This window comes from Pristis pectinata, chromosome 37 (assembly GCF_009764475.1).
Source record: "Pristis pectinata isolate sPriPec2 chromosome 37, sPriPec2.1.pri, whole genome shotgun sequence".
Lineage (NCBI taxonomy): Eukaryota > Metazoa > Chordata > Chondrichthyes > Rhinopristiformes > Pristidae > Pristis > Pristis pectinata.
Window position 1 is genome coordinate 8,597,200 of NC_067440.1, and position 24,880 is coordinate 8,622,079.

The 24,880-nt window shown below is 53.8% G+C and overlaps 1 protein-coding gene across 1 annotated transcript in view; it reads right to left on the minus strand.

The window, feature by feature from the left end:
- Window positions 1-24,243, minus strand: part of LOC127586546 (multifunctional procollagen lysine hydroxylase and glycosyltransferase LH3-like) — a 38,535-nt gene extending 14,292 nt beyond the window's left edge. Inside the window, exons 1-11 of the mRNA XM_052044582.1 lie at window positions 24,119-24,243; window positions 17,275-17,366; window positions 13,316-13,452; window positions 7,123-7,286; window positions 5,983-6,095; window positions 5,314-5,377; window positions 4,829-4,926; window positions 2,804-2,905; window positions 2,201-2,332; window positions 655-776; window positions 160-264 (exon numbers count right to left, since the gene is read on the minus strand). Of these exons, the coding sequence (XP_051900542.1) occupies window positions 160-264; window positions 655-776; window positions 2,201-2,332; window positions 2,804-2,905; window positions 4,829-4,926; window positions 5,314-5,377; window positions 5,983-6,095; window positions 7,123-7,286; window positions 13,316-13,452; window positions 17,275-17,366; window positions 24,119-24,215 (1,226 nt within the window). The 5' untranslated portion in view covers window positions 24,216-24,243. The remainder of the gene's footprint in view (window positions 1-159; window positions 265-654; window positions 777-2,200; window positions 2,333-2,803; window positions 2,906-4,828; window positions 4,927-5,313; window positions 5,378-5,982; window positions 6,096-7,122; window positions 7,287-13,315; window positions 13,453-17,274; window positions 17,367-24,118) is intronic.
- Between the last annotated feature and the right edge of the window lie 637 nt (window positions 24,244-24,880).

Sequence of the window (24,880 nt, forward strand, 5' to 3'; positions counted from 1 at the left end):
CCGTATCTAAGGAAGGATGTGCTGGCCCTGGAGAGGGTCCAGAGGTGGTTTACGACCCCGGGAATGAAAGGGATAACGTATGAGGAGTATTTGATGTCTCTGGGCCTGTACTCGATGGAGTTCAGAAGGAGGGGGGAGGGGGGAGGAGGGAGGAGGTACCTGTTGTGCTCGATGAGGATCTTCAGGGACTCGGGGTTGGTCAGGGCCACGTCGGAGTCCAGGCTCAGATAATAGTCACAGTCCGGGTCCTGTCGACACAGGTGTCTGGGAACAACAGGAGACAGCGTCAGCATTCCCGGGCGCTCCGGCTAGGAATTCCGCCCAGGAATGGGGCAGTTGCTTGAGCTCAGCTCTACCACCCCCCCTCCCCTCACTCTTCACCCTCTTTCCAAATCCTCCCCTTCCTCCTCTGCTCTGCCCTGCCCTCCTCCCAAGACCCCTCCCCCCACCACCTTCTCTCTCGCATCCAATTCATCACCTGCCCCTCAATCCCTCTCCTCCTCCCTCCTCAAACCCCTCTCTCTCTCCCATTGCCCTCCTAACCCTCAAGCCCTCCCATCCCCCTCACACACGCCCCCCCCGTCTTCCTTACACCCTCCCACCCCCCTCAAAACCCTCCCTTAAATCCCTCCCCTGCCCTGCGGCCGGACTCACAATCCCATGTCTCGAGCCTCCCCTTCCGTCATCTCCTCCTCTGGCCCCACGACCTTGATGGTGTAGAAGTCATCCCTGTGTTTGTCCCAGAACTCCTGGATGTGTTTCTCGTGGTAAACCTCCTGTTTACAAGACAAATATTTAGCCCTTGCCTTCACTGGCCTGGGACTTGTAACCTTCCTTGACGTTCACCAATGTCTCAGAGGTTCCTGGCTGCCTGCTGAACCAGCCGGGGTTTCCAACTGGGATTAGGAAGCACCAGACCCTTTGACCTCTCCCAATGCTGTCTCAGCCCCTCCCCTTTGGACTCCCATCTTGATCAGGCTCCTGGGAGACTAGCCTCAGAGGTCTCTGTGGCTGCTGGCGGGAGTTGGCAATCCCCACCCAGTGTGGAGTCTGCACGTCTCTCCGGTGCCTGCGTTGAGATTCCCCCAGATATTGTGGTTTCCTCTCACCTTTCCGATTATGTGTAGGGTCGGTGGGTTAATCTGCTGCTGTAACTTGTCCCCAGTGTGTGGGTGAGGGGTAGGGTCTTGGGGGGGGGGGGTGGTGGGAAGGGAGTTGATGGGAACGTGGAGAGATTGAAGTGGGATTAGTGTAAACTGTGAGCAATCTTGGGCCCCATATCTAAGGAAGGATGTGCTGGCCCTGGAGAGGGTCCAGAGGTGGTTTAAGATCCCGGGAATGAAAGGGTTAACGTACGTGGAACGTTTGATGTCTCTGGGCCTGTACTCGATGGAGTTCAGAAGGACGAGCGGGGGAAATCTCATTGAAACCTCCCGGATACTGAAAGGCTGGGATAGACCAGACGTGGAGAGAATGTTCCCATCAGTGGGAGAGTCCAGGATCCGAGGGCACAGCCTCAGAATAAAGGGACGTCCCTTTAGAACTGAGATGAGGAGGAATTTCTTCAGCCAGAGGGCGGTGAATCTGTGGAATCCGTTGCCACAGAGGGCGGTGGAGGCCAAGTCATTGGGTGTATTTAGGGCAGAGATTGATAGGTTCTTGATTGGTCAGGTGGGAGGGGTTAAGGGTTATGGGGAAGGAGGGAGAGTGGGGTTGAAGAAAAAAAATCAGCCATGATCGAATGGTGGAGCAGAATCGATGGGCCGAATGGCCTAATTCTTGCTCCTGTATCTTATGGTTTGAAATGGGTGGCTAAAGGCCGGCACAGATTCAGTGGGCCAAATGGCCTGTTTCTTCCCTGTATGACTCGACGACAGCAAGCACCGTCGACAGAAGGCACCGCAGTTACTCGCCCAGGCTACTCCGACAGCCCCCCCCAGACACGCCACCCCCCTCCCCACCGAGGAGGCCGCGGGAGGAGGGGGACACACCACCACCCACAAGTTCCCCTCCAACCCACGCACCATCCTGACTTGGACGTGCACTGTCGTTCCTTCACCGTCACTGGGTCTGAACCCTGGAACTACCCCCCCACCCCCAGAGTCCCTTCACCAGGAGGGCTGCAACGGTTTGAGGAGCCGCCTCAGCCCTACGATCTCGAGGGGGCAGCCGGGAACGGCGATAAATGAGGTCCACCTACCCGGTTGTAAATGAAAAGGCTCAGCTGGTCGTGGGGATAATCCAGAGTTATGAGGCGCTCCAGGAATTCAAGGAAGAACGGGGTGGGTTGGAGGATGAACACTCCAATTGTCACATGCGGGAAGTCCTCATCCTGTGGGAGAGAGGGTTAAACCAGGGTCAAGCAAAGAATACTCCACCTATGGAACTCAGGACCAACAGCCCTCAGCACCAGTATATACTGACACACTCCCCGGGACCCCCTATAACTACTGACACACTCCGCGGGACCCCCTGAAATAATGATGTACTCCCCGGGACCCCCTGTAAATACTGACACACTCCCCGGGACCCCCTGTAAATATTGACACACTCCCTGGGATACCCCGTAACTACTGACACACTCCCCGGGACCCCCTGTAAATACTGACACACTCCTGGAGGACCCCCTGGAAATACTGACCCACTCCCCGGGGGACCCCCTGGAAATACTGACCCACTCCCCAGGACCGCCTGGAAATACTAACACACTCCTGTTCGGAGAGAGGGAGCGATCGAAAGTGGAGGGGAGAGAAAATGCACTCACACACACCACCCATCACAGACTCCCGACTGTTGGCTTTACCTGGAACTGTGAAAGGTCCAACAAGTCTTCCTCACAGATCCCACATCCGGTCTCGTGTGTCCAGGCGTTGGGAATGTAGTTTCCCAGATAATTCAGCTGGAGCTGAGCAAAGGAACATTAACAATTCAGTCCACACTGACCAAGATAGAGTTTGGGCAAACTGAACATTGGGGGAGGAGGAAGGGACAGTAGTGTACAGTTCACCGCACGGGGCCACTTAATACATTTGCTTGGGAAACTGACAAGTCAATCTCTTCTATTGATACTTTCCAGTTAATTAAAACAACCCTTTCTCTTCTGCCCACATTCGATATGGATTTCCTGAGGATTGTTCAACATTTGATATGGTTCCATCTTTTTAATCTTTCATGAAAATATACTTTGAGACTTACGGAGAATATTGACAGCAGGATTTCAACTGTGGAGCAACAAACAATCTGCTGGAGGAACTCAGCAGGTCGAGCAGCATCTGTGGGGGGGAAAGGAACTGTCGACACTTGAAGGACTGATGCAGGGTTTCGACCCGAAACGTCGACAATATCTTCCTCCCCACAGATACTGCTCGACCCACTGAGTTCCTGCAGCAGATTGCTTACAGATTCCAGCATCTGCAATGCTTCTGTCTCCATTTCAGCTGTGGAGGTCATTTACAAGGACCTTTGGTTATCCACTTGTCAGCAAAAATGTGAACTCAAGTTCATGTATTTTAATCCAGTTTCAGTCAGTTGGCTGCATTTGTCTGTATAAATCTGGTTCCTGAAACTGAAGTGCTTTGAATTACCAATCTGGATAAGCCTAGTGTTTCAATAACACCAACTCAGTCAGCTTGTTTATAAAAATCTGATCAGGAATTTGGATTTTTCTTAAATGCTTATTTTTTATTCTCCATTTCATTTTTCCAAAAGAACTTGCTAAGGGAGTGGAGTGTGTTTGCAGAATAAAATCTATTTCAATGGATTACATTCAGACAACACTGTTCATACCTTGGCAGGACAGCACTACACAGGAGGGTCGCTGTGTGTGACAGTCTTCAAGCAGAGAAACAGATGCTTTGTTTTAACATAATGAGGAACATCAAAGTTTATATTGAAATATAAATTCTGCCCGCTTGGCTGAACTTGCCTCAGAGCTAGGAACAAAATTCATTGCATGTTTCCAGTATCAGAGCTCCCTCGGCTATAGACTGCAGCCCCGCTGGGTCATACTGTCAACAGAAAAATATCCCAGAGGAACGCAGCCCACTTATAATGGGAAATTGGAGGTTTGTGTTACGGAAAATCGCAGTACCGACAGACCAATCCCCACCGGTACTGTACCCCAGTGTTATACAGTGACAGAACCGTCCCTACCAGTACTGTATCCCAATCTTATACAGTAACAGACCCGTCCCTACCAGTACTGTATCCCAATCTTATACAGTGACAGACACGTCCCCACCAGTACTGTACCCCAGTGTTATACAGTGACAGACTTGTCCCACCAGTACTGTATCCTGGTGTTATACAGTGACAGACCCATCCCCACCAGTACTGTACCCCGGTGTTATACAGTGACAGACCCGTCCCCACCAGTACTGTACCCCAGTGTCATACAGTGACAGATTTGTCCCACCAGTACTGTATCCTGGTGTTATACAGTGACAGACCCATCCCTGCCATTACTATACCCCGGTGTTATAGAGTGACAGACCCGTCTCCATCAGTACTGTACCCCAGTGTTATACAGTGACAGACTTGTCCCACCAGTACTGTACCCTGGTGTTATATAGTGACAGACCCGTCCCCACCAGTAGTACCCCAGTGTTATACAGCGACAGACCCATCCCCACCAGTACTGTACCCCAGTGTTATACAGCGACAGACCCATCCCCACCAGTACTGTACCCCAGTGTTATACAGCGACAGACCCATCCCCACCAGTACTGTACCCCAGTGTTATACAGCGACAGACCCGTCCCCACCAGTACTGTACCCCAGTTGCCCTCCCTCTGGCCCAGTGGTGTAGAGTTTGCCTGTGCACTATTACCTTGGTAGGCCCGTTGCCGTGGACAACCACCGGTAACGTGTCTTGGGCAACGTTCCGCACTCTGGCCTTCCCTCTCTCAAACTTCAGAACCACTTCATCTGTCAGATGGCAGAGAAACAGTTAAAAATCACGAGGTAAAGACCGTTCGCCCATCGAATTGCTGCTGTCTCTTGGACGAACAATCCCATCGTTCTCCCAGTCTCCTCCCCACTTATTTTCCCCAGACAGCGCCGGAGGTCGGGATCGAACCCAGGTCTCTGGAGCGGTGAGGCGGCGGCTCTACCCGCTGAGCCATTGTGTAACCACAGGTCGGGCGTTGCCCACAGTGGGTGGATGTCCTCAACATCCAAGCTCAAGCCTACATCCCCGGTAAACAGCAGAGAACTTCCTCCCTCACCAGCACCCCAGAAATGGGAGCTGGGGGAGGGGGCTTCACACAGCAGGGAGGGGCAGGATTCGGAGGTGGGAGGAAGGTCAGAACTTACCCAGAGCACCGTTGAGGTTCTGGAAGATGGTGGATCGATGGTCGAGTGTTATCTTGTGCTTTTCCTGCGGGAACAGAGATGGAGAAACGAGGAATGTTTTTGGGATCTTCCACCCTCGATCTCTAGAGCAAGGAGGATGACAAAGGGAGCTGGGAGGGAGGGGAAGAGGTTGATGGGACAGGGAGCAGGTATCTACACAACTGGTAATTGTTTTTTTTAAAATCGCCACACATTTGTGTGCCATCCAGACATTATTCCGTACAGAAGCACATCGAGGAAGTACAAAGGTGAACAGAATGCAGAATAAAGTGTTCCAGTTACAGAGAAAGTGCAGTGCAGGCAGACAGTAAGGTGCAAGGGCCACGATGAGGTAGATTGTGAGGTCAAGAGTCCATCTTATCGTACTAGGGAACCGTTCGATAGTCTTATAACAGCGGGATAGAAGCTGTCCTCGAGCCTGGTGGTACGTGCTCTCAGGCTCTTGTATCTTCTGCCCGATGGGAGGGGGGAGAAGAGAGAATGTCCGGGGTGGGAGGGGTCTTTGATTATGTTGGCTGCTTTCCCGAGGCAGCGGGAAGTGTAGACACAGTCCATGGAGCCACCCCCTCCCACCTCCGCCCCCCCCCCCCCCCCAACACTCTGCCAGGTTCAGGAGACCCCCGCACTCACCCGGAGCTCGGGGTTGAGGTAGATGTGGGTGTAGAAGAGCTGGTCATCATCGTCGTCCTTGAACTTCCACAGCTGGACAATGTTGTTGACGTAGGGAGCGTATCCGATAAACCCTGGAGGGGAGGAGGGGGGGAGAGAGGGGGGAGGAGGAGGGGGGGAGGGAAGTGGGAGGAGGGAGAGAGGAAGGAGGGGGGAGGGGGAGGAGGGAGAGGGGAGGGGAAAAGGGGGAGGGGGAGGAGGGAGAGGGGAGGGGAAAAGGGGGAGGGGGAGAAAGGGAAGAGGGGGAAGTGGGAGAGAAGGAGAGGGGGAGAGGAGGGAGGAGGGAGAGAGAGAGAATGGGGAGGGAGCAGGGAGAGAGAGCGGGGAGGGGGGAGGGAGAGAGAGCGGGGAGGGGGGAGGGAGAGAGAATGGGGAGGGAGGGAGAGACAACGGGGAGGAGGGAGGGAAGGCAGACAGGCGTCAGAGGCAAATCACCATTTCCCCATCCCCCCCACTCCCCAAAGCTCCCACATCCAATCCCACAGCCCCCTCCACACACGACACTACCTCAACCCCACCCACCCCCAGAGGTACACTGGCGCGCGTACATGCAGCCTTGCCTGCACAGCCCCTCTCCAGACATGGCTACGCACGGTCTCTGTGGCACCCCAGAGTAGCCATTAGCACACAGTAAGATCCCAGCTATGACCAGATGACAGGTGTTGGTGGTGCCACCCCAACCCCCACCCAAGCAGGCAGACGAGGCCTTGTTTTACCATCTCAAGGAACCATTGACAGTGCTGCACTCCCTCAGTACCACACTGGAAGGCGGAGGGCTTCAAATTCTGCTCTGGAAGGGGGTAAAATTGAGGGGGTGGGTGAAGGCTGGTGGTGGGCTTGCTGGCGAGGGAGTAGGGTCAACTTGGGATTTGGCAAGAGAATGGAGCTGGGGTGGAAGAGATAGAGTGAAGGAACGGAATGGGGGTGAGGGGTGCGGTCAATGGAGTATATAGAGGGACGGGCAGGAAGTCCAAGCTCTTTCGACGGGTTGAGACGCATCTTCTGCTGGTAGGCGAGGAGCTAATCCCATGAGTCCCCTCTACACCCCTGGATATCTCCAATGAGGAACGCTGGCGTTGACTGCCCATCGGAAAGTCTCACCTCCAGAGTTGAGGTACTGTTTGCCGCTGTGGACGGCTGGGTACAGGTCCTCCAAGGACTGGTCTGGCCACAGGAAGCCCTCCGCTGCAAAAACCACCTTGTGGTTAAAGTATAGGAACTTCTTCAGCAGCTCCACAGGAGGACCAGCAAAGATGACGTCGTAACTGCAGGGCACGAGGAGGATAAGATATCTTTATCTGTCACACGTACGTCAAAACACACAGTGAAATGCATCTTTTGCATAGAGTGTTCTAGGGGCAGCCCACAAGTGTTGATCATCATCACCGGGCAACGGGTGTCACGTAGTCGGGCGCTTGGGCAGGGTAGTGTACCACAGCCGATCTTTTACCTCAGGACCACTGTCCTGCACTGACTACTCCCTCCCCTCAGCTCACCTCAAACCCCCTCCCTTCCCTCAAACCCCCCCTCACTCCCTGTCCCTCCCCTCAAACCCCTCCTCACTTCCCTCAAACCACCCTCCCCTCACTCCCTGTCCCTCCCCTCAAACCCCCCCTCACTTCCCTCAAACCACCCTCCCCTCACTCCCCCTCCCTTCCCTCAAACCCTCTCCTCCCCCCCACTACCTGCATCAAGCACTCTCTGCCTTGAACACCCTCAGCGGCTGAGCCTCAGCCCTTGGGAAGGGAGAATTCCAAAGATTCACCCTCAGGGAGAAGGAATTGCTCCTCATCCCTGCTCCAGTTGGGCCGACCCTTTACACTGAGTCTGGCGCCCCCGGTTCTAGACTCCCCAGCCTGGGGAAACATCATCCTGTCATTGAAACCGTCAGGCTTTTCATTCTTCCGAGAGGACACAAGCCCAGTGTGCTTAATCTCGCCTTATTCGAGGTCAAGTTTATCGAAGTCAAAGTCAGGTTTATTGTCATTTGCACAAGTCCATGTGTGCACGGGTGCAATGAAAAACTTACTTGCAGCAGCATCACAGGCACAGAGCATCAGATACACAACACTCGCAAGAAAAACATAAATTAAACATAAGTTGTACAAAATTATACAAGAAAGAACACAATTAGAACAAAAGAAATGTCCCTTGTAGTGCAAAGTGGTCACAGTGTTGCTGTACTGAGGTAGTGATTAGGGTTGTGCAGGTTGGTTCAAGAACCGCATGGTTGAAGGGAAGTAGCTGTTCCTGAACCTGGTGGTGTGGGACTTCAGGCTTCTGTACCTCCTGCCCGATGGGAGCTACAAGAAGATGGCATGGCCTGGATGGTGGGGGGGGGTCTTTGATGTTGCCTTCTTGAGGCAGCGCCTCCTGTAGATACTCCCGATGGTGGGGAGGGATGTGCCCGTGATGTATTGGGCTGAGTCCACTACTCTGCAGCTTCTAACTTTCCTGCGCATTCAGATTGCCGTCCCAGACCGTGATGCAACCAGTCAGGATAATTTCAACAGTACATCTGTAGAAGTTTGAGAGAGTGTTCGGTGACAATCCGAACCTCCTGAGCAAAGACACTGGAACACCTTCCTTGTGATTGCATTGATGTGCTGGGCCCAGGACAGGTTGTCCGAGATGCTAACACCCAGGAATTTAAAGCTGCCGACCCTCTCCACCGCCGATCCCCCAGTGTAGACCGGCGCATGTTCGGCCTCCTTCCCCTTCCTGAAGTCAACAATCGGTTCTTTCGTTTTCCTGACGCTGAGCAAGAGGTTGTTGTTGTGTTACCACTCAGCCAGGTGACCTACCTCACTCCGGTACACTGACACACAAATATCAGTGATTCGTCCAACAACGGTGGTGTTGTCAGTGAATTTATGTGTGGCATTGGAGCTGTGCTTGGCCGCACAGTCATGTGTGTATCGTCAAACCCAGGAGCAAAGTCCGAGGTACTTTTGCCACACTTGCTCTTCTCCCAAGTATAAATCTGCCTTAAAGAGGGAGACCCGATCCGTGTACACTGTTCCAGATGCAGTCTCTCCTGGTAAAATATAGTAGTAGGATATACCCTGGGGAAAAGACTCTGTCCACAAACCCCAACAGGTCCGCCCTCAGCCTCCGACGCTCCAGAGAAAACGATCCAAGTTTGTCCAACCTCTCCCGATAGTTAACATACTCCGATCTAGGCAAAGTCTCCTTGCACCTCACTGCCTGCCTGCTCTGCACTCTCTCTGTAACTGGAACACTTCATTTTGCATTCTGTCATTGTTTTCCCTTGTACTGCCTCGATGCACTGACGTGATGAAATGATCTGTACGGACGGCATGCGTACAGTTTTTCACCGCACCTCGGTACATGTGACAATAATGAACCAGTTTTATCCTACTGGCTGCCCCTCACTATACCTCTTGCCCCGACACTACCAGGAGTAGCTGGAAACCATGATGGAGAGAGACAGCAGGGGAGGTGGGGGAAAGAAGCTGGCCTTGATGGGGAGAGTAACATACAGCCAGCTCTCCGGACAAGAGGTTGGGGAGTAAGAGAAAGGGGGACAATCAGTTCTTTCGCTTTCCTGACATTGAGCGAGAGATCGTTGTTGTGGCTCCACTCAACCAGGTCTGGTACACCTACACAGAAATGTCAGTGATTCGTCCAACAATGAAGGAACAGTCTCCAGGGAAATGGAACCCGATTCCAACCCATTATCAGCTCGAAACTCTGCTGATTTCTCCTCTGGCACTGCATGTGTCTGGCCACTGTTCTTACCAAAGTGGAGCAGGTAAACTTAGTAGTGGTTCTCAGGGCAGACACATCATATATCTTCAAATCCAGGATGCATACAAAGTCCTCATTATTACAGAACAAATGCTTTTCATAAAGACGAAACCTGTGGAAGAACGAGATCGAATTCGCAGGACAAAGCACGACGTGGAATTAGAGGCAAGTGCAACACAGGCTTCTAGTGTTCATCTTGCAACACAAGCCCTGCTTGTTACTCGAGCTGCTTCCTTCATGGGCACCTTGCCGTGCCCTGACATCAGATAGGAGAGCTTGAAAGAAGTGGAGAAGGCTCTTGGCCTGGCTCCCAGGAGCAGTAACTCACAGAGGTCAGCTCAATATTTCCATCCAGCAGCTCAGAGAGTTAATGCTCTCTGCCTCCACTGCCCCGGGGCGATCCCCAGGCTAATCCCACTGCCCCAGGTCGATCCCCAGGCTAATCCCACAGCCCTGTATCAGTCCCCAAACTAATCCCACTGACCTGCTCTCTCCCCCCAGAACCGTGGATCGATCCCCAAACTAATCCCACTGCCCCACTCTCTCCTCACAGCCCTGGATCAATCCTCAAACTAATCCCACTGCCCCGCACTCTCCCCACAGCCCTGGATCAATCCCACTGCTCCTCACCCTCTAAACACACTGTCCCCCTCAAGCTACCAACTAGGCTGCAGGCAAGGTCACCCTGAGAAAGTAACAGGACTTCCTATCCCTTTTTGTAGGGCCAAAAGGCCTCCTTGTCCCTTGTATTCTCACGGACCATTTCTCCAGGAACGCACATTCCAAACTCTCCCGAGAAGCTTTACTGCCACATTTGTTTGAGGAAGGATAAGGTGTTCAATAAAAGAATAAATAAGCTATAGAATCTTTTATTAATTTCCACTCGAGATGTGAATGGGGTCCTTGTGCTGCCTGCACAGCCACACAGCCCACGTCTAGGAATCGCTGAGAGCAGTCGCAGAATCCACAGAAACTCACTTGTCTTCTCTGGAGAAAGCAATTCCCCCCTCACCCTGAACCAGCCCTGACTGAAGGGTTGTAAATCCGGTGGGAAAATCAACCTTTCAAGGATTTCTATGGAGTGCAGGAGGTAACAGAACGCTTTTAAATTATTTGAAACAAAAAAATCTGTATCAATCCCAAAACTAATCCCACTGCCCTGTATCAGTCCCAAACCCTCAGTGTACAGACATTAATTGCACGTTCTCATCTCACAGAAAGAATTCAGTGTCAGGGTGGCTGTTGAGAAGGTGGAGAGACACCACCCCTCCATGCACCTGCCAAACCCCCAGGGCACATTCAAGCTGGCAGACCCCATCGCCCCACACACCACAGGACTGCCAACGTTCCACTAATAATTCTGGATGATGCTCAGACACACCCACGCTCCCATGACTTACGTCGTTGTTAAATTTCTTCTCACACACTTTATTCCGCATTCTGTTATTGTTTTCCCTTGTACTACCTCAATGCACTGTTGTAATGAAATGATCGGTATGGATGGCATGCAAAACAAAGTTTTTCACTGTACGTCAGTACATGTGACAATAATAAACCAATTTACACATGTACTTGGCGATCACTGTTCAATCAGACTTCAAACACAGCAAGTACTTGCATTTTTTAAACGAAAGTGCTTAGAGGAGGGGAAGAATGTTATATGCATTAAAAGCTAACATGGCACACTCCCAGGGCATGGGTCAGACACAGAGTGAAGCTCCCTCTACACTGTCCCGTCACACACTCCCGGGGTCAGACACAGAGTGAAGCTCCCTCTACACTGTCCCGTCACACACTCCCGGGGTCAGACACAGAGTGACGCTCCCTCTACACCATCCCATCACACACTCCCAGGGTCAGACACAGGGTGAAGCTCCCTCTACACTGTCCCGTCACACACTCCCGGGTTCAGACACAGAGTGAAGCTCCCACTACACTGTCCCGTCACACACTCCCAGGGTCAGACACAGAGAGAAGCTCCCTCTACACTGTCCCGTCACACACTCCCAGGGTCAGACACAGTGTGAGGCTCCCTCTACACTGTCCCATCACAGGCAGTAAGGCAGCACAGTGGTGCTGCTGGAGGCAACCACTGCCTCACAACTCCAGAGAGCCGTTCAATCCTAACCTCTGCCCCAGTGGATTTCACACGTGAAGCCTGCACCACACTGCCAGCCCCCAATAGTTGTGGCTCGGGATGGGAGAGTGGGTGGGTGGGGGGGTTGGGGGGTAGTAAAAGAGAAGAGAAGGCACATGGAAATGCCCCAGCCCCACCAAGTAGAATATCCGTCCCTATCCATCCCAAATGCTAGTAGGTATGTGTGGGGTGCCCGCAAGTCAGGGTTCACAACCTGTGTTGGAAACACCTATCACACCCTCTCAGCATCTTATACGTTTCAATGCAATCACCCTTCATTATTATAAACTCGGGTCCCATCTGCCCAGCGTCCCTTGATAGGACGACCCTCACCCCAGGAACTGCCTCCAATGCTGCTACATCCCATCTCAGGTCAGGGCATCACAACTGTGCACAGTACTGCAGGCGTGGCCTCACCAGCACCCCCATACCACTGTGATATCGCCACTCACCAGGCAGTCACCGAACACTCTCACAGACTTCTACAGAGGTGCTGTTGAAAGTTTCCTGACTGGTTGCATCACGGTCTGGGACGGCAATTCGAATGCACAGGAACGTAAGAAGCTGCAGAGAGTAGTGGACTCAGCCCAATACATCACAGGCACATACCTCCCCACCGTCGATGGTATCTACAGGAGGCGCTGCCTCAAGAAGGCAACATCAAAGACTCCCCGACCATCCGGGCCGTGCCATCTTCTTGTAGCTCCCATCGGGCAGGAGGTACAGAAGCCTGAAGTTCCACACCACCAGGTTCAGGAACAGCTACTTCCCTTCAACCATTCGGTTCTTGAACCAACCAGCACAACCCTAATCACTACCTCAGTATAACAGCACTGTGACCACTTTGCACTACAATGGACTATTTTTTTTGTACTAATCCTATAATTGCTTATAATTTATGGTTAATTTATGGTTTCCTTGTGAGTGTTGTGTATCTGATGCTGTGTGCCTGTGAATTTGCGTGCAGGTAAGTTTTTCATTGCACCTGTGTACACACGGACGTGCAGACGATGATAAACCCTACTTTGATTTGCGATGACCCCCTCCTCCACCTCAGCCCCACCTCAACAAACCTTTCTTCAATTCCCCCTCAGGGCCTAGAGTCGTACAGGCTCTGCCAACCTTTACCACCCACTGGCTCGCGATGGGACCATATCCTTCTGAGGGCAGGTTAACCTCGAAGGCTTCCAGTGAGGGGTTGGGTCCCACCAATTGCCCCCCATCTCAGCCTCCGACGATCCGAAATCTTCCCTCACACCCGTAGGGAAACCCCGGGGGGGGGGGGGGGGGGGGGGAACGGACAAGACCACGTTACCACCACCGGCCTCGAGACTGCCCCCAGTCCCTGCCCCGTCCATCAACACACAGGCCCCGCCCCGGTCCTACCTGTCGACGAACATCACGATGAGGTCCTCCTTGTCCGCATGCTTCTCCAGCTCTTTCTTCAGCCACCGGACTTTCTGGCCACCCCCTACAGTCCGCGCCACGTCCCCTCCCATCCATTCTTCACCTAGACCCAGGACCTAGGGTTGAGGAGCAACAGGGGCTTCAAGTAAACCAAGACACCCACCTCATGCTCAACAAAGGGCCCAGCGCACGCGTGCACCCCAGCACTCGTGCTCTCTACCAGCTGCGTGGACCTGCCACCAGCCCACCCTTAGGAGATCAAGGGCCAGTCTTATTAAAACGTGTGATCGTGATGGGGGGAGGGGGGGCACAGGGAACGTCTCCCCTCTGTGTGGAGAGGGGGGAATCTCTCAAAGTACTTTGAGTCTCTCAGTGAACTTGTTCAACCCGGGGAAGTGTGAAGTGATACACTTCGGGAGATCAAATTCGAAGGCAGAATACAAGGTTAATGGCAGGATTCTTAGCAGTGTGGAGGAACAGAGAGATCTTGGGGTCCACGTCCATAGATCCCTCAAAGTTGCCACACAGGTCGAGAGGGTTGTTAAGAAGGCATATGGCGTGTTGGCCTTCATTAGTTGGGGTATTAAATTCAAGAGCCGCGAGGTAATGTTGCAGCTCTATAGAACTCTGGTCAGACCACACTTGGGAGTATTGTGTTCAGTTCTGGTCGCCTCATTATAGGAAGGATGTGGAAGCTTTACAGAGGGTGCAGAGGAGATTTACCAGGATGTTGCCTGGATTGGAGAGCATGTCTTATAAGGATAGGTTGAGCGAGCTACGGCTTTTCTCTTTGGAGAGAAGGAGCATGAGAGGTGACTTGATAGAGGTGTACGAGATGATAAGAGGCATAGATCGAGTGGACAGTCAGACTTTTTCCCAGGGCGACAATGGCTAACATGAGGGGACATAACTTTAAGGTGATTAGAGGAAGGTATAAGGGCGATGTCAGAGGTAAGTTTTTTTATTACACAGAGAGTGGTGGGCGCGTGGAACACACTGTCAGCAGAGGTTGTGGGGGCAGATACATTAGGGACATTCAAGAGACTCTTAGATAGACACATGAATGATAGAGGAATAGGGGGCTATGTGGGAGGGAGGGGTTAGATAGATCTTAGAGCAGGATAAAACGTCGGCACAACATTGTGGGCCGAAGGGCCTGTACTGTGCTGTATGTACTTGGGGGGGGGGGGGGGGGGAAAAAAAGAAATGCACACTTACAATGATAAGAAATTACTCCCCTCCCAGAAAATCAGGAATCTTTCCAATTCTCTCCCCCCCCCACTGCCCCATCAAAGAGATTCAGTCACTGAACATATTCCTTTTTGGTTTGGAAGAGGAGTTGAGATCAAGCCAAGACCAAAATCAGATCAGAATTGATTTAAAGTCTCCATGATAATTTGGGAAAAGTAACAAAACAAAAAAAAATAATAGGATGGGTCCTCACGGTTGTCTTGGAGTTCACGCGATTCCCAAATTCGGCTCCACACACTTTGGGAAGGTCTTGGAGACGTGGGAAGCGAATATTTACCGAAATGTTTCCAGAGATGTGGGATTTCAGCCAGAATGTTCAATCGGAGGAGCAATGGCAGTTCTCCCTTGGAGCCACCGAGGGGCTCAAGACCACAGGGGCTTTGGACAGGGCGGGGGGGGGGGGGCGCAGAGTTCCCACCAGCAGATCTGCCAGAGCCCAGGTCTAAAATTTTGGTCAGAAGATACAACGAGGATACAAATAAAACTTTAGGATTGGGAACTTTGTAGGGGCAGGGGAATCAGTCAGGACTTCAAATGGGAACTGAACAGGGGGATCCTGAGGGAAGGTAAATTTACAGGGTTACGGGGAAAGGACAGAAGGCACGTGGAACTATGGGATTGTTCAACGAGGGGTCAGCATAGACTCGATGGAGCGAATGACCTCCTTCTGTGCTGCAACAGTCGTAAGCACCCATGCAGAAAACGAAGTAGTCCAGGTTCCCAGGGAGCTGATTCCACAAGAGTCCCTCAGGACAGGTGGATAGGGTAGCGAAGAAAGCTTATGGGACGTTAGCTTTCATAAGTCGTGGGATCGAGTTTAAGAGCCGCGAGGTGATGATGCAGCTCTACAAAACTCTGGTTAGACCACACTTGGAGTACTGTGTCCAGTTCTGGTCGCCTCATTATAGAAAGGATGTGGAAGCGTTGGAAAGGGTGCAGAGGAGATTTACCAGGATGCTGCCTGGTTTAGAGTATGGATTATGAGGAGAGACTAAGGGAGCTAGGGCTTTACTCTTTGGAGAGAAGGAAGGTGAGAGGAGACATGATAGAGGTGTACAAAATATTAAGAGGAATAGATAGAGAGAACAGCCAGCGCCTCCTTCCCAGGGCACCAATGCTCAATACAAGAGGGCACGGCTTTAAAGTAATGGGTGGGAAGTTCAAGGGAGATATCGGAGGGAGGTTTTTTTACCCAGAGAGCGGTTGGGGCATGGAATGCGCTGCCTGGGGCGGTGGTGGAGGCAGGTACATTGGTCAAATTCAAGAGATGCTAGAGAAGCATATGGAGGAATTTATTTTAAATATGTGGGAGGAAGGGGTTAGATAGTCTTAGGCGAGGTTTAAAGGTCAGCACAACATTGTGGGCCGAAGGGCCTGTATTGTGCTGTATTGTTCTATGGTTCTATAGGACAGAGCCTCACATAGTGCTGCATACACAGACCAACGTGTTAAAACAGCGATGCAGTTAATCGCATTCCAGTTGCTAACTTTGTTTTTAAGGAGTCATAGAGAGATACAGCACAGAAACAGGCCCTTCGGCCCACTGAGTCCGTGCTGACCATCAGGTACCTATTTACACCGATCCCATTTCATCCCCCCCACATTCCCATCAACTCCCCCCCCCCCGCAAGATTCTACCCCCTCACCCACACACTAGGGGACAACTTACAGCGGACAACGAACCCACCGACCTTGCACGTCGTTGGGAAACCGGAGCACCCGGAGGGTGGGATCCACGAGGTCAAGGGGAGAGCGTGCAAACCCCACGCACGGGCAACAATCACCTGACAACCCACTGACCATCTCTGCTCCGGTCCCACAATGTCTGGGATGATCCAGCGGGTCAACTGGCAACACAGGTTGGCACTAATGTACCCACTTAGTGCAAGGCAGACTGTATTAATTGATCCGACTGCTCAGATCTGGTCGCCCCCGTTACAGGAAGGGTGTGGAGGCTTTGGAGAGGGTGCAGAAGAGGTTCACCAGGATGCTGCCTGGATTAGAGAGCATGAGCTATAAGGAGAGGTTGGACAAACTCAGGTTGTTTTCTCTGGAGCAGCGGAGGCCGAGGGGAGACCTGATGGAGGTTTATAAGATTATGAGAGGCACAGATAGACAGTCAGAGCCTTTCTTCCCCAGGGAGAAATGTCAATGTCAAATAATAAGAGAGCAAAGCTTTAAGGTGACAGGGGGAAAGTTTAAAAGGAGATTTACAAGGCAAGTTTTGTTTTTAACAAAAGCGGTGGGTGCCTGGAACGGGCTGCCAGGGGTGGGGGTGGAGGCAGATACGATTTAAGAATGTGCAGAGAATGGAGGGAGATGGACCTTGCTCGGGAAGGCATTGGGTGTCAGTAGCTGAATTGGCACAACATCGTGGGCATTTAGATAGACACATTAACGGGCGGGGAATGGAGAGATATGGACCACCTGCAGGCAGAAGGCATTGGTTGGATTGGCATCATGGTCGGCACAGACATGATGGGCCGACAGGCCTGTTCCTGCGCTGGACTGGTCTATGTTCTAGGCAAGGACAACAAACTACCCAGGACCTACGGAGCAGGGGGTCTCCTGACCCGGTGAAAAGCAGGAGTTCGAATCTCCCCGTCAGGGACTGGGAACCTGCTCCAGTTACAACCACCAGACCACACCCTCCCTCCCTGAGGCCAATTCCATCCACCACCCCTTACCTTGACAGTGTAGTTAAAGTGCTTTGCAGTCCGGATGAAACGTTTGAAGCCTTCGGTCTCTCTGGTTGCCACGGTGATCACCAACAACTTATCTGGGAGTTAAAGGTGAAATCTAGTATCAGCACACAGGAAGTAGACACACCCCCGTCACACCAAATCCCAAAGGATCAAACACTGCCCCATTTACGGCCTCAACCGTAAAGGATTGGTACGTGTGGAAATGCCTTTCCCAACAGGATCCCAGAATTCCAAATCTTCCCAGAGGATGGGATCCCAAAGTCCAACACATCGGGCAGATACCAACACACCAACCCTTTTCATTGTGATCGTCAATTGGAGAAAGATCACCACAGACCAAACGTACACAAACTTCTACAGATGTGCTGTTGAAAGTATCCTGACTGGTTGCGTCACGGTCTGGGACGGCAGTTCCAATGCACAGGAAGTGGCAGAGAGTAGTGGACCCAATACATCACAGGCACATCCCTCCCCACCATCGGGAGTATCTACAGCAGGCGCTGCCTCAAGAAGGCAACATCCATCATCAAAGATCCCCACCATCCGGGCCGTGCCATCTTCTCGCAGCTACCAACAGCCAGGAGGTACGGAAGCCTGAAGTCCCACACCACCAGGTTCAGGAACAGCTACTTCCCTTCAACCATTCGGTTCTTGAACCAACCTGCACAACCCTAATCACTACCTCAGTATAACAACACTATTATCACTTTGCATTACAGTTAATTGTTTTTTTGTTGTTCTAATTCTGTTCTTTCTTGTATAATTGTGTTTAATTTACGTTTTTCTTGCGAATGCTGCTTTTATGTTGCTCTGTGCCTGTGATGCTGCTGCAAGCAAGTTTTTCATTGCACCTGTGCACACATGGACTTGTGCAGATGACAACAAACTCGACTTCAACACTACTGAGGAACCAGGAGGCCTTCCACAGTTAGACTCTCCCAAGTAACACCAGCATCTCTCCTACGTTCCAGGAAGTCAAACCAGGGTAGGACTTCCCCAGTGATGGGTAGGGCCTGGGGAGTGCCACAGAACAGAGGACTGGAATGTTATTTTCCAGTTGTACAAGATGTTGGTGAGACAACACCTTTGGTATTGTGTACAGTTTTAATCACTTATAGGAAGGACGTCATCGAGCTGGAAAGAGTGCAAAGGAGATTTACAAGGACGTTGCTGGGACTCGAGAGACTGAGTTACAGGAAGAGGTTGGGCAGGCTGGGACTTCATTCCTTGGAGCGTAGGAAACTGAGGGGTGACCTTACAGAGGTGTAATCATGAGGGGCAGAGATAGGGTGAATGCAGTCTCTTTCCCAGGGAAGGGGAATCAAGACCTACCAGGCATAGGTTTAAGGTGAGTGGGGAAGGATTTAAAGGGGACCTGAGGGGCAACCTTTTCAGCCAGAGGGTGGTCTGTATGTGGAACGAGCTGCCAGAGGGAGTGGTCAAGGCAGGTACAGTAACATTTAAAAGGTGCTTGAACAGGTACATGGATAGGAAAGGTTTAGAGGGATATGGGCCAAACACAGGCTATTGGGACTGGCTTAGATGGATACCATGGACGAGATGGGCCAAAAGGCCTGTTTCTGTGCTGTATGACTCAATACTTACAACACAGGGGTCCGTTTGTACAAAGCAAGATCCCACAATAGTACGGTAACCATCTCGGGTCTGGGGAGGTGGGTGGGTCAAGGGATGAGAATCTGCTCTGGGCACTGTCCCCAGCAACGGTCAATGCCCACTCAGACACAGCCTGCAAGAGACGCTCCCCAGCCTCAGGGGCACGGGACAGGGGCATCCCGACGCCCTGGGGGAGACCTCTCAACCCAAGGCAGGTCAGACCTTCTCCTCCCCGCCGACCCCAGTTCCAAGGCCGTGTCAAATCCAGGGTGACCTTTGATCTCTTGACCTGCCGCACCCCGATTCCCAGCTGCGTTGCTTACTCCGAAACGAGCAGCTAAAGCACATACTTGGCATTCCACTAGCTACACAAACACCTTTCACACATCAGAAACCATTCCTTTCCTCTGGCCCCAGGCTGTGTAGCCAAGCAGAGCAAAGATTCACTTCAATGCCTCGACGTTGTGTTCCTACAGCGCACAGAAGCCAGCGTTCCAGCTATGCTGAAGTCTCCCGCACTTGGGATTCCGGAGCTGATGGACGAGCAGATTTTCTGCACTTGTGGACGTTGCTCCTATTTTATACCCCAAGACTTTTGTTTTAATTCCCTTTAATTTTGGTTAAAGAATGTAGTCGTACAATATATCATATTGCAGGCACGGCAGTGTAGCCGTTAGCATAACGCTATTACAGCGCCAGCGAGCCAGGTTCAATTCCCACCGCTGTCTGTAAGGAGTTTGTACGTTCTCCCCGTGTCTGCATGGGTTTCCTCCGGGTGCTCAGGTTTCCTCCCACATTCCAAAGCCGTACGGGTTAGGAAATTGTGGGCGTGCTATGTTGGCGCCGGACACTTGTGGGCTGCCCCCAGAACACTCTATGCAAAAATATGTATTTCACTGTGTGTTTCGATGTACATGTTACTAATAAAGAAATCTGATCTTATCATTGTTTAATGGAGACAACAGCAACCAGGGTTCCCATGAACAGATCTCATTAGGCTGGAGGGGGTGCAGATTAAATGATTCAGAAGGATGTTGCTGAGACTGGAGGGGTTGAGTCACAAGGAGAGGCAGGATAGGCTGGGACTGTGTTCTCTGGATCGTAGGAGGCTGAGGGGCGAACTTAATCAGAATCAGATTTATTACCACTGTGTTGTTTTGCGGCAGCAGTACAGTACGAGACATAAAAACTACTACAAGTTACAAAAATAAATAAATAGTGCCAAGGAGCAATAACGAGGAAGTGTTCATGGGTTCAGGGACCGTTCAGCAATCTGATGGCGGAGGGGAAGAAGCTGTTCCTGAATCGTTGAGTGTGGGTCTTCAGGCTCCTGTACATCCTCCCCGATGGTAGTAACGAGAAGAGGGCACGTCCCGGGTGGTGAGGGTCCTTCGTGACGGATGCCGCCTTCTTGAGGCACCGCCTCTTGAAGATGTCCTCTTGACAAGGGCATGAGATATAGAGGTTTATAAAATCATGAGGGACATAGAGAAGGTGGAGGGTCACTGCCTTTTCTCTCCCCCCCACTCCCAAGGTAGAAGAGTATAATGCTAGAGGGTTCGTGAGAGGGGAGCAATCTAAAGGGGACCTGAGGGGCAAACTTCCCCCCCCCCCCACACAGAGGGTGGTGGGTGTGTGAAACGAGCTGCCAGAGGAAGTGGTAGAGACTGGTACAATTATAGTTAAAAGACATTTGGACAAGTACACAGATAGGAAAGGTTTAGAGCGATATGGGCCAAATGTAGGCAAATGGGGACTGGCTCAGGTAGGTAACTGGGATAGCACTGGCAAGTTGGGCCGAAGGGCCTGTTTCTGTGTTGTGTACCCCTATAAGCGAAGTCCAGTGTGAGGGAGGAAGTGAGGGAACCAGGGACCCCGCGCCCCCGAGAAGAAAGCTGGGCCAGACGTCAAAACCATCAGGATTTCCGAACAATCAGGGAGTTGATCAGAAAATCAATAATACGGTGGGTCAGAGGCAGAGTGTCCTGTGGCGAGCGACTTTGACCAGGCTCAATAGGGATGGAGACCTCCTCCCACTGCTACATCTAACCGCACGGTCTCGATGCACAGCCAGGAGACTTCCCCTGGGGTTTGGGCCGAGTTCTATCCCTCCATTAACCCCAGGAAAACTCCATGAGAAAACTCGGCACTTCTTTCATTACGGCCCCGACTGCACTTTTGTCGGCTGTGACACACCTTGGGACGTCCTGGGTGCTACTCAAGCACAATTGCTCGCCACTTCCTTGAGCCACAGCAGTCTGTGCGGTGAAGGTACGGACAGGGAGCTCCTGGCGACGGGTGAAGGAACGCGGACACATTTGTAGATCAGGGCGGAGAGTCAACGCAGAGGGGAACCTGTCACTTACGAATATCATTTACATAACACAGGAGGATGTTCAGCCCATCGTTTACAGAGCTATCACATTCCCCTACTAATATTTTTCCCCCCTGTAATCTATTTTCTGCCCCATCAACTCCCCTCCCAGATTCTACCCCTCACCCACACGCTCGGGGGACAATTTACAGCGGCCCACTAAATTGTTGGGATGTGGGGGGAAACCTATGGGGTGACAGAGAGAATGTGCAAACTCCACACACACACACACGCACACGCAGCACCGGAGGTCGGGATTGAACCCAGCTCTCTGGGGCTGTGAGGCAGCGGCACTACCCGCTGTGCCACTACATTGCCTGGGGACATTGCCCTGAGGAATCCCTGCAGTGATGTCCTGGGGCTGACCAGCGATCACAACCTTCTTCCTTTGTGCAAGATGCAATTCCAAACACAGTCCCATTGACTTACTTCCATTAATTGGGGGAAAAAGGTGCAGTGAGCAGACTCTCGCAGGGCAAGTGACCACCAACATCTTGTTCAGAGAAGCAGCAGGGCGGTGTGGGGCGGTTGAAGAGGGAGTGCCTCTGTGGGAGAAGGGGGGGGGGGGGGAACATGACGGTAGGGAGGGAGGGTGGGTTCCCCCCCACCTGGATCTCCGGTTCCCTCCCACGTCCCAACAACGTGCAGGGTCGGTGGGTTCATTGCCCCCCCCCCCCCGAAGGGTGTGGGTGAGGGGTAACACCCAATGGGAATGTGGGGGGGGAAGAATTAAAATTAAAGTGGGATCAATGTAGGGTTGGTGTAAGTGGGTCAACATGAGTTCAATGGACTGAAAGGCCTTTTCCTGTGCTGTGCCTCTCCACGACTCAGCACTGCTGCGATCCGTCATTATCCGTGACCTCCCATCGTCAGAGGAGGAGACTGGATCCGTCCTGGAAGCAGTTCCGTTTTCCCAACTCAGGGTATCCCAAGGTCAAAGGGGGCCGGGGGTCACTAAGTTACACACAGCAAGATCCCACAAAAAGCGATTAGACTGAAGGACAGATAACCCTGTCTTTTGGCGACGTCGGTCAAAGAATGATTGGGTCAGGGCACGGGCTGTGAGGTAAGCCCCCTCCCAGAGCCGTGCCCCACCTGAAAGTGCAGATGGGCTGTGTTCGCTGCAGCGTCGCAGTGCCTCAGTCCAACGCCAGGTAAGGACTGTGAGCGAGAAATGTCACAGAGACAAGAGGCGGCCATTCGGCCCCTCGACTCTGCTCCATGGTCCAATCAAATTGCGGCGTCCGCTCCGTCTCAGCACCAATTTCCTGCACTACTCTCTCCACATTCTGTTGCCACACCATATTCTGCAGTTTACTTTTAACTACCTCAGCAACTAATGGCACACAAACTGAAGCTTCCCGCTATATCCCAGTACACGTGACGATAATAATAAACCAGCGTCAATGTAACCAGCGGTAAAAACCATTTGCACAAACACTAAACCGGTCCTGGATACACCCAGAGGGTTCAGTGACACTGGGAGGAGAAAATTCCAAAGGTTCGGTTAAGAACTCTGAAGCTGTGAGAAAGGGGAGGGGGGAGGGAGAAGGGGGGGTTGCAGAAAGAGGAGGGGGGGGGGAAGAGGAGAAAGAGGAGGGGGAAAGAGGGGGGAGGGAGAAGGCGGAGGGAGGGAGAAGGCGGAGGGAGAAGGCGGAGGGAGAAGGCGGAGGGAGAAGGCGGAGGGGGGAGGGCAATCATTATTCTGAACGTGCCCCTCCCTCCCCCAGGTTCCCAGGGGTGGGGGAAAGAGAGGTAGGTGGGGGGGGGGGAGAGGTAGGTGGTGGTGGGGAGGGCGGAAAAGAGGTAGATGGGTGGGGGTGGGGGGAGAGGGGTGGGTGGTGGTGCGGGGGAGAGGGGTAGGTGGGGGGTGGGGAGTGGGGTAGGTGGGAGGGGGGGTAGGTGGGGGTGGGGAGTGGGGGGAGAGGGGTAGGTGGGGGTGGGGAGGGGGGTAGGTGGGGAGTGGGGTGGGGAGGGGGGTAGGTGGGAGGTGGGGAGTGGGGAGGGGGGTAGGGAGTGGGGGGAGAGGGGTAGGTGGGGGTGGGGAGGGGGGTAGGTGGGGAGTGGGGTGGGGAGGGGGGTAGGTGGGAGGTGGGGAGTGGGGAGGGGGGTAGGGAGAGAGGGGTAGGTGGGGGGTGGGGAGGGGGGTAGGTGGGGGGTGGGGTGGGGTAGGTGGGGGGGTGGGGAGGGGGGTAGGTGGGGGTAGGTGGGGGGTGAAGTGGGGGGTAGGTGGGGAGTGGCATGGTGGGGTAGGTGGGGGTGGGGAGGGGGGTAGGTGGGGGGTGGGGAGGGGGGTAGGTGGGGGGGGGGGAGGGGGGTAGGTGGGGAGTGGGGAGGGGGTAGGTGGGGAGGGGGTGGGGAGTATGTGGGGGGTGGGAGGGGTAGGTGGGGAGTGGGGTGGGGGGGTGGGGTAGGTGGGGGTGGGGAGTGGGGTAGGTGGGGGTGGGGAGAGAGGGGTAGGTGGGGGGTGGGGAGGGGGTAGGTGGGGAGGGGGTGGGGAGTATGTGGGGGGTGGGAGGGGGGTAGGTGGGGAGTGGGGTGGGGGGGTAGGTGGGGGGGGGTAGGTGGGGGTGGGGAGTGGGGAGGGGGGGTAGGTGGGGTGGGGAGTGGGGAGGGGGGTAGGTGGGGGTGGGGAGAGGGGTAGGTGGGTGGTGGGAGAGAGGGGTAGGTGGGGGTGGGGGTGGGAGGGGGGGAAACACCACCACAAGTTGCCCGGAGCCCGCGGAACTTGTGCCGGTCGGAGCCCGGTGCCGCCGCGGGACGAGGCTCCCGATCCTCCGGCGGGAGGGTTCCCGGGACGTCCCGCCACCCACCCCCGGCCCGGAGCCCCCTCCTTACCTGGGGACACGGCCCTGGGCTCGGCGGCCGCGGCGCAGGCGGGTCCCAGCAGGGCGCAGGCGGCGACCAGCAGCTCCAGCAGCTCCAGCAGACGCATCCCCGCTCCTCCCGCAGCGCCGCCGCCACTGCCCGGCGCGGCCCACTCGCTGCAGGGTAACGGGCCGCCCGGCCAATCAGCGGCCGCCACCCTCCCCCGCCCGCCAATGGGAGCGGAGGGGGGGCGGGGCCTCTCGTCCCCCGGCTCCGCCGGGCGGATCCGCCAATGAGAGGTGGCGGAGGGGAGGGGGCGGGGCGGGGCTGGAGGGAGGAGGGAGGGGGGGGGGGGAATGAGGGAGGGGGAGGGAATGAGGGAGGGAGGGGGAGGGAATGAGGGAGGGAGGGAATGAGGGAGGGAGGGGGAGGGGGAATGAGGGAGGGAGGGGGAATGAGGGAGGGAGGGAATGAGGGAGGGAGGGGGAGGGGGAATGAGGGAGGGAGGGAATGAGGGAGAGAGGGGGAGGGGGAATGAGGGAGGGAGGGAGGGGGAGGGGGACTGAGGGAGGGAGGGAATGAGGGAGGGAGGGAATGAGGGAGGGAGGGGGAGGGGAATGAGGGAGGGAGGGGGAGGGAATGAGGGAGGGAGGGAATGAGGGAGGGAGGGGGAGGGGGAATGAGGGAGGGAGGGGGAGGGAATGAGGGAGGGAGGGGGAATGAGGGAGGGAGGGGGGGAATGAGGGAGGAGGGGGGGAATGAGGGAGGGAGGGGGAGGGGGAATGAGGGGGG